At 50.4% G+C, this 9,374-nt stretch overlaps 1 protein-coding gene across 5 annotated transcripts in view; it reads left to right on the forward strand.

Moving 5' to 3' along the window:
• Nucleotides 1-8,814, forward strand: part of Fbxo46 (F-box protein 46) — an 18,958-nt gene extending 10,144 nt beyond the window's left edge. For 2 of the 5 annotated variants that reach the window (XM_005370268.2, XM_026777602.1), the window contains exon 2: nucleotides 5,318-8,814. In XM_005370268.2, the coding sequence (XP_005370325.1) occupies nucleotides 5,392-7,203 (1,812 nt within the window). In that variant the 5' untranslated portion in view covers nucleotides 5,318-5,391 and the 3' untranslated portion in view covers nucleotides 7,204-8,814. Of the gene's footprint in view, nucleotides 1-1,346; nucleotides 1,391-3,013; nucleotides 3,059-3,342; nucleotides 3,533-5,317 lie in introns of those variants that run through there. The other 3 variants (XM_026777603.1, XM_026777604.1, XM_013354852.2) reach the window with 3 other exon arrangements.
• The last annotated feature ends 560 nt before the right edge of the window (nucleotides 8,815-9,374 follow it).

Below are 9,374 nucleotides of genomic sequence, written 5' to 3' on the forward strand. Positions count from 1 at the left end.
GGGGGGTTTCGAGACGGTTTCTCTGTGGTTTTGGAGCCTGTCCTGGAACTAGCTCTTGTAGACCAGGCTGGTCTCGAACTTACAGAGATCCACCTGCCTCTGCCTCCCGAGTGCTGGGATTAAAGGCGTGCGCCACCACCACCACCCGGCTAAGGTATCTGTAATTTTAAGATAACTTAAAAGTCATTATTGTGTGACTTCCTGTTGTTTTCCTGTAGTGAGTGTAGAGGTTTGAAGAGCCTCGTAGGAGACTGGACAGGTTCCCAAGCCTTAGCTTTGATTGTCAAGTCAGTGACTATGGGGACCAGTGACCAGTACAGGGTTAGCCTTTGTTCTTTGATTTTGAATTTGGCTTTTGAAACAAGGTCTGATGTGTGGGAGGGAGGAGGGGGGCTGAACTCCTGGTCCCCCTAGCTTTATTTCCTAAATGCTAGCTTTCTCCCACCCTTTTTAATACGTATGTGTTTTGCCTGCATGCATGTCTGTGGATTGCATGCATGCAGTGCCCGCAGCGGTCAAAAGAGGATGCCACGTCTGGAACTGGACTTAGAGGCTGCCCTGCGGGTGCTGGAACCGAACTGCCCTCTGCAACAGCAGCCAGTGCTCTTAACCGCTGAGCCGTCCCTCCAGCCCCTCCTTTGTCTGTTTGTGGATTTAAGGGAAATTTGTCGTTGCTGTTGTTTTGCTTATTCTTCCGTTTTCGTATGATTTTATTTTTATTTTACGACAGTGTGACACTACATAGCCCAGGATGGCTTAAAAAACTTCCTGCCTCAGCCTCCCAGACTTTGGAACTACAGAGGTGTGGTGTGTCACGCCCGACTTGCCTGTTTGTTTTAAAGACTAGATGACTAAGGCTCCGGTGTCCCACCGAGAAACCTTTCCATCGCCACAACTGTTAAGCAAAGCCAGGTTCTCGGACCTTTCTCCCCTACACGTCTTTCTGCCCGAGTCAGCTAGTCCCCGGCCGCGTGGCCCTTTAAATCTCTAGCGTCAGGGCTCCTGTTTCAAGGGAACGTTGGATAGTTCTCGCCTTGAGTGTGGCGGTCGGTGTCCCCGTCGAGTTCTCCATCCGGCAGTCCTGGACTGTGGGAATTTGTCCCCACTCCCTTACTTCGGGCTGTTTCCATCCTGCCCGCCCCCTCCCGTCACCTCACGCCTACTCCTCCTGTTTTCCAAGTTGGGGCCCCTTCGCCAGTGCCTTCCTTATATGGGCACGGCTCTGAACCGTGGCCGCTCATTGGCTGGGGCCGTCACGCGCGCGTCTGTCAACAAAGGGGCGGGGCGGGGCGCGCCGGGTGCCAGCCCGCGCGAGGGGGTGGGCCCGCCGGGCTCCGGTGCGCATGCTTGTGGGCAGCCATTCTCCCTGCCGCCTGGAGGAGGCGCTGCGGTAAGCGCCCCGGCGGGGGGGCGTGTCCGGGGTTTTTTGGGGAGGTCGCTGGGGGGGAGGTCGGAAGATTCCGTCGAGGAGGAGGCGGGTCCAAAACTTGGGGGCACCTTTTTGCATTGAAGCGTTTAATTGAGCGCTTGGATGTTGAGGGGGTGGAGGGGATACTTTAGGGGTCCCGGGAGCTAAAGAAACACCTGCTTGGGCTGGGGTTATTTTGTAACGTCGTAGGCTTGGTTGTTTTAGAGGTGTCCTTTGGGGTTCGGGGGCCAGAATGCCTGGGCTTGAGTCCTTCCTCTCCCTGTGAACTAGGACAGGAGGGCACTTTCCTCTCTGTGGCCGGTCGGCAAGCGGGAACTGCGGAGACTGCGCGCTCCCGGGGGTCCGCAGAGCAGCGATGTCGGAGCAGTGCCTAGGAGCCTGCTGGAGCGTGCGGGACACGCGGCTGCTGTTGTACCACTCGATTTCATTAGGGACTGCTGACATTTATTTGATTTGGGGTTCGTTTTAAATAGGGTATTTTTATGTCTGAGTTCTTTCAAGGATCGGGAGCTCTTGGGGAATGAAGGGGTAGAATAAGGATCGGTGTCGGATATGAGCTGAGGATGTCAGGAGACCCGAATCACCTGTGAGATTCGGGTATTGCTGTGTGTCTTCGGATGTCTGAAAAGTTATTTGTGATTTGGCTTCTCTGTGCTGGAGGGCGTTTTGATTTATTATTTTGGTTTTTTTAAAGTTTTATGTGTATTGTATTGCCTGTGTGTGTATCTGTGTCCCACATATGTGTCTGTTGCCGGCGGAGAACAGATGGATCCTCTGGAACAGAAGTTACAGAGAGCCACTCTGTGGGTGCTGGGAACCACACTTGGGTTCTCTGCAAGAGCAGCAAGTGCTTTTAACTGCTGAGCCATCTCTTCAACTCTCATTCTTATTTATTTTGGGCCAGGGTCTCTACGTAGCCCTGGCTAGCCTAGGACTAGATACGTAGACCAGGATGATTTTGAACTCAGAGATCCACAAGCTTTTACTTCCCGAGTACTGGGATTAAAGGCCGGCACCTTGCACCACTTAGATTTGGGGGTGGGAGGAACAGGATTTTTTTATATAATATTGCAAACCCAGAATCCTTATCCTCCTGTCTCATGCCCCAGCCTCCCAAGTGCTGGGATTACAGACATGTGCCACCAGGCTTGTTAAGGTCTTGAGGAGGGGGTTGAAATTTTAAAATAAAATTTGAAAAAGTTAGAATACTTGGGGGTAGGACATGAAGATTCCAGAAATGAGGGTGGGGTTGGGTAAGGAGTCTTAAGGTTGGGGTTCTTTTACTGGTGACAGTATTTGGAGCCGAGTTTTGAATGGCATCTGCAGGTCCCTAATATAATAGTGTGTCAGATTTGCCTAGATTTAGAGCGGACAGTCCATCCTACAGCATCAGCTAATTTTTTCTTTTCTTTTTTTTGGGGGGGGGTGGGATTGGATTTTTTTTAATGTATACAGTGTTCTGCACTACATGTATGCCTGCGTGCCCTAAGAGGGAACCAGATCTCATTATAGATGGTTGTGAGCCACCATGTGGTTGCTGGGAATTGAACTCAGGACCTCTGGAAGAACAACCAGTGCTCTTAACCTCTGAGCCATCTCTCCAGTCCAGCTTTTTCTATAAAAGACCAGGTAATGAATTATTTCAGGCCATACAATCATTGATGCAGTTCTGCTCTTGTAGAATGAAAGCAGCCATCATTTGTTTCCATAGAATTTAGTTTACAAAGGCAGTGGGCTGGAATTAATTCTTGGCTTGTAATTTGCTTACCTTTCTGTTTCATTGGCATGTTCAAGTTTATTTTGTGAAGGGTTATTTTTTTCCTTTTGTTTTCCTTTTGTTTATTTGTTTCTTTTTTGGACAAGGTCTGGCTATGTAGCCCAGACTGGCCTGGATTCTTTATCTTGTTGCCTCAGCCTCCCCAGATCTGGGATCATAGGCACTCATCACCTCCCTAGATCTGGGATCTTAGGTGCTCATCACCTCCCCAGATCTGGGATTATAGGCACTCAACACCATGCCCTGGTGGAGGGTTGTCTTCATGTTGACATGTCTGGAAGGAGATGGGCCAAAGATGCAGGAGACTAAGTGTCTGCTACTTACTGGTAAGTAGAAAGTGGAACAGAAAATGCCGCCATCAGACTCATTAGCAAAACTGCCTCCAGATTAGCTGATGTGCGCAAAGTCTTGCAGAACAAAAAGAAAAATCATTATTAAGGGTGTTCTCAGCAGATGCTGCAGCCCAGGCCTGTGATCCCAGAACCTGGGATGCTAGGAGCCTGACAGCTGGGGCTAAAGAGTGAGATCCTGTCTCAAAGAATAATCTCAAAAAAGATGAGCATAGTGCCTGCCTCACGCTTGTATTCCCAGAATGAAACAGGAAGATTGAATTGCTGAGTTTAAGACAAGCCTGGGCTATAGTGAGACCAAGTCTCAAAAAGAAAAAAAAAGAACAAAAAGAACCGTCGTCATACTTAAGAACCTTATGACCCAAAACAAGTGGAGAGTAAATTTCTTAAGGGTTTGTCTGGTTCTGGCTTCAGATTTTCCTCCCTTGACTAATCACCTTACCCCTCTGTGTGTACTCTGGCTTCTGTGGACAAGGCTGGGAATGTCTGCCTTTTCTGGAACTGGCCACTAGAGGTACAAGTGTAAGAGGAGCTTGGTTGGTCTGCCTGGTACTTTCACTGAAGGTTAAGGCCAGGCCAAGTTACGCCTTTAATCTCAGCATTTGGGAGGCAAAGGCAGGTGGATCTCTTGAGTTCTAAGCCAGCCTGGTCTACAGAGTGACTTTCAGGACACCAAGGCTACAAAGAGAAACGCTGTCTCAAAAAAAACTAATAAATATATAAAGGTTTGGCTGCATCCCTCTGCTTACCTGATTCGTGACTGGGCTAGGATTTTATTTTCTTGGCCGTGCTAGGAACAAAATCCAGACTGGTAGAGAGGCTGCCTCGAGCCATAGCCCTAACCCTCACTAGGTAAAGTCAGGCAAGTGCTGTTGCTGTACCGTAGAACCATGCTCCTAGCCCTTTACTGGGGGATTCCAGGCAGTGGCTCTTATCAGCCATGCCTCTAGCCAAAGAAGAGGGTTTGAAAGTATGTGTGTGTCTGACTGTCTGTCCGTTTAAGATGGGACTCATGTAGCCCAGGATGGCCTTCCACTCCTCACCTTACTCCTCCCTTGCTGGGATTCAGCTTGCACACTTTACTGTGTGTGACATACAGTTCTCAGTGCTCTAATTTGATTTGTCCCTTGTGCAGAAGTTAAGACTGGGTGGTCTTGGGAAGAAAGGCAGTTACCTCAGTGCTCTGTTGTCGGTTGTTTTTATACTTTTTACTCTTGGGGGCCTGCCGCCCAGCTCCAGACATACATAGAGGCTTATTCTTACTTACGAATGCCCAGCTTTAGCTTGACTTGTTTCTAGCCAGTTTTTTTAACTTAAATTATCCCATTTACCTTTTGCCTCTGGGCTTTTACCTCTCTATTTCTGTGTACCTTTTTGTTCTTGTTGTTGTTTTTGTTTTTTGAGACAGCTCGGTAGCTTGGAGCCTGTCCTGGAACTAGCTCTTGTAGACTAGGCTGGCCTCGAACTCACAAAGATCTGCCTGCCTCTGCCTCCTGAGGGCTGGGATTAAAGGCGTGCGCCACCACCGCCCAGCCCCTGTGTACCTTTCTTTATCTTACTCTGTGACTTGCTGTGTGTAGGTGGGTGGCTGACCCCTGGAGTCCTCTTCTCCTTGTTCTTCTCTTACTACCCGATCTTTTTTTCTTTCCAAGATTTCTCCTATTTATTCTCTCTGTCCACCAGCCCCACCTGTCTTTCTCCTGCCTTGTTCTTTACTAGACCAATATTCCACAACAATGTTTCAACCTTCTATGTCTCCAGGTGGCATGTGGAGCTCCCTACTACCAACGTCCTGAGATTGAGTGACTACCTGCTATTTGCCATCATCTCCCAGCATGGACAGGGGCAGCCTTCTGCCCTTCCAGCTCTGGTGCCCCCGACCCTTCGGCACATATTCCCAGAACCAGCCACGCCCACCTTCCACAGCCCTCAAGCCGCCAGCCTGCTCTGACACAAGCAATGGAACTGAGCCTGACCACGGACCTGCACACTCAGAGAACACACCACCTACCTTGGCTGCAGAAGCCCCCACCTCCCAGCATGCTCCACTTCTCTCTTCAACAGCTGCTGGTGATGAGGGTCGGGTCCTGCTGGACACGTGGTATGTAATCAAGCCTGGAAACACAAAGGAAAAGGTGGCCTTCTTTGTGGCCCACCAGTGTGGTGGAGGTAGCCGGGCTAGCTCTATGAAGGTCAAAGGGCACTGGGGCAGTGATAGTTCCAAAGCCAAGAGGAGGAGGCGCTGCCTTGAGCCCACCAAGGCTCCTCCAGACCCAGGGGGCAGAAGAGGAGCCCCTGCCACTGAGGGGGCTCCTACAACATCCGGAGAAGATGTAGACCTGCTCTCCGTAGCGGAAATGGTGGCCCTGGTCGAACAGAGAGCTGCCTTGGCCCTACAGAGTTACCCACGCCCCACCACCCCAGCTCCGGTGGTCTTCGTGTCAGCTGAGCAGGGGGGACCAGCCAAGGGGTTAGGGTCAGAAAGACGATCTGGTGGTGGTGACTGTAGCCGAGTTGCTGAGGCAGTGGCCCACTTTGAAGCCCAGCGGGACAGCCCTCCAACCAAGGGTCTCCGCAAGGAGGAGCGGCCAGGTCCTGGGCCTGGTGAAGTGCGGATCGCTTTCCGCATCTCCAATGGCCGAGAGCCCTGTTCGCCAGATGGCAATTTACCTGCTTGGAGTGGAGGCCAGTCTGGTAGTCCCTACCCTGGTAGTCCTGGTCCTGGGGCTCGAGCCAAAGACAAAATCACCTGTGATTTGTACCAGCTTATCAGCCCCTCCAGGGATGCCCTTCCCAGCAACATGGAGTTCCTCCTGGCCAGGGCAGACGAAGCCAGTGAAGGTGAGACACCAACCCCGGCCAGGCCTGAGGATACCCCCCCAGCCCCTCCTCCACCCCCTGCCAGGGACTGTGGAGCATCAGGGTTCCATGTGGATGTGGTGGTGACAGGTGTGGTGGATGAGTGCATCTTCTTTGGCAAAGATGGCACCAAGAACGTAAAGGAAGAGACTGTCTGCCTGACAGTGAGCCCTGAGGAGCCACCCCCACCTGGCCAGCTCTTTTTCCTCCAGTCCCGGGGTCCAGAAGGGCCGCCTGAGCCACCCCCAGCTGATACACCAAGCACAGTGCCAGGTCCCGACGATTCAGAGGGCACAACGGACACCTCCTTGTGCCGCCTGTACCGGCACGTGTCGCATGACTTTCTGGAGATTCGCTTCAAGATCCAGCGACTTCTGGAGCCACGGCAGTACATGCTGCTGCTGCCTGAGCATGTGCTGGTCAAGATCTTCAGCTTCCTGCCCACCCGAGCCCTGGCAGCCCTTAAGTGTACCTGCCACCACTTCAAGGGCATCATCGAGGCTTTTGGTGTGCGTGCCACGGACTCGCGCTGGAACCGGGACCCACTCTATCGCGATGACCCTTGTAAGCAGTGCCGCAAGAGATATGAGAAGGGCGACGTGTCACTCTGCCGCTGGCACCCCAAGCCCTACCACCATGACCTGCCTTATGGACGTTCCTACTGGATGTGCTGCCGCAGAGCCGATCGCGAGACACCAGGCTGTCGCTTGGGCCTGCACGACAACAACTGGGTGCTGCCGTGCAATGGAGTGGGAGGGGGCCGAACTGGCCGGGAAGAGGGAAGGTGAAGCCTGGGGATGAGGGGACTAACCCCTTCCCGCTTTGCTGGGAGCTGGGGACCAGGACTGAGTCACCAGCCAACACCTACCAGTCCATCCAGCGTTGATCTCCCACTAGAACTGGGACCAGGTTTGGGGGTCAGTGGGTAAATACCCTGGTTGACCCCTGTTAGTTTTCTATTCTTCAGAGCCAGGGCCATGGACCCTCAGAGAGGGTTGTGTTTTTTTGTTTTTTATCAGCATCTCAATTGCAACTCGATCAAGCCCCAACCCCATCCCTGAGTCTCTCCACCCCAGGGACCCACCAGCAGGGAGCAGATGGCAGCTAATTTTGGTACCACCTGAGGCATTTCTCAAGCTGGCCCTCCCCATTCTGTGCCTCCCCGAGTTCTTTGTTCACCCAAAGGGCTGCAGTCTCTAAGGTTGACACCTCCAGGCCATTAGCTCGCAACTCAAGTCAACACTTTTTGGAGGCAGGCAGCCCACCATTTCTAGATGTTTTCCTCATTAAATAAAAAAATGATTTCTTCTAAACTACCAGTCTCTCCCTCCCCCAACCCAGGGAAAGTGGGTGAGATCCCCTCAAGTATAGAGATCCCTCTTTAAGCTCTTGTCACTGACTCCCCAGTAAAGCTGTGAAACCCCTTGCCTCAGAGGGCAAGGACAGTGGGTCTGAATTCCAGGTGATCTTCCTTCCACGTGGGTACTCAGTGAGGCATTCAGGTCTCTACACCGTCCTCCCCGCACCTTTTGCTTAGGTAGGCCTTGACTTTTAGGCAGTTTGGTCCAAGATCTTTTTTTAATTTATTTTTCTATTGGCTTTTCGAGACAGGGTTTACTGTGTAGTCCTGGCTATGCTGGAACAAACTCTGTAGACCAGGCCTGGCCTCAGACTCAGAGATCCGCCTGCCTCTGCCTTTGAGTGCTGGGATTAAAGGCCTGGGCCACCACCTGGCAATTCAAGATCTTTTTGTTTGAGGTTTTTCCTCTTTTGGGGGTTTTTATTTTGTTTGTTTTCTCTTTCATTGTGGTTCTGGAAGCTTCTAGTGTGTGGCATCTGACCAATTTTGAATTGGTCCTTTCTATAAAATCAATATTTATAAAGCAGGGCCAGACTGGTCTGTGTGATGTTAAGGGAGGGGATTTGGTAGCAGAGACATCCATAGGTCTGTGCTTGGCAGGGTGGGATGGAAAGGAGTAGGAGACCCCACCTCAGTCCCTCTGCCTGCAAGTATTTAAGACTCCTATCATCTCTCACTTAGTATTTTTTAAACATCTCGAAATAGTAGTGGCTTAAACAAGATCATTTTTACTTCTCTCAAGAGTCCAGTGTTGGGTAAGTACGTGACCCTCATCATTCCGTGGTGCTTCAGCAGTGACCCTCATCGCTGTGGTCTATGACTGCAGGAATTCCTGCTGTCCCTATTGTGCAGGAAGGGAAGTCCCCTTCATGGTAGAGGTGCTACATGGGCTGTGAATACTTCTCATTCATCAGAACTCGACAGCTTCTCATCTTTATATACAGATATGCCAGGGATGCAATTCAAGTTAAAAACAAGGTTTTTCCATTCTCAATATTTTTTGCATGTGTGTGAGATGTGTGGGTAGTTCTTTTGGAACATTTGTTTAATGATGCCAAGATATGTTGCATTCTTTTATGTTGTATTTGTTTAACTCTGAAGCTGTATTACTATGCCTGTATAAAACACCTGATTGGTCTAATAAAGAGCTGAATGGCCAATAGCAAGGCAAGAGAGGGATAGGTGGGGCTTCCAGGCAGAGAGAATAAATAGGAGAAAAAGAAAGAGAAAGGGCAAGGAGCCAGAAAAGAAGAGCAGTATGCCAGGGGCCAGCCACACAAACAATCACGAAGTAAAAAGAAAGGTATATAGAATACAGAAAGATAAAAGCCCAGAGGCAAAATGTAAAAGAAGAGAAGTGGGTTAATTTAAGAAAAGCTGGCTAGAAATAAGCCAAGCTAATGCTGGGCATTCATAAGTAAGAATAAGTCTCTTGTATTTATTTAGGAGCTGGGTGGCAGGTCCCCAAAGAGTTCTTTATTAGACCAATCAGGTGTTATAGGCAGGCAGAGTAACACAGCTTCACAGAGTCAAACAAATGCAACATAAAGGAATGCAACAAACAAATATTCCACAGCATAAACAAGTGTAACACATCTT

Source organism: Microtus ochrogaster, unplaced genomic scaffold, assembly GCF_000317375.1.
Source record: "Microtus ochrogaster isolate Prairie Vole_2 unplaced genomic scaffold, MicOch1.0 UNK74, whole genome shotgun sequence".
NCBI lineage: Eukaryota > Metazoa > Chordata > Mammalia > Rodentia > Cricetidae > Microtus > Microtus ochrogaster.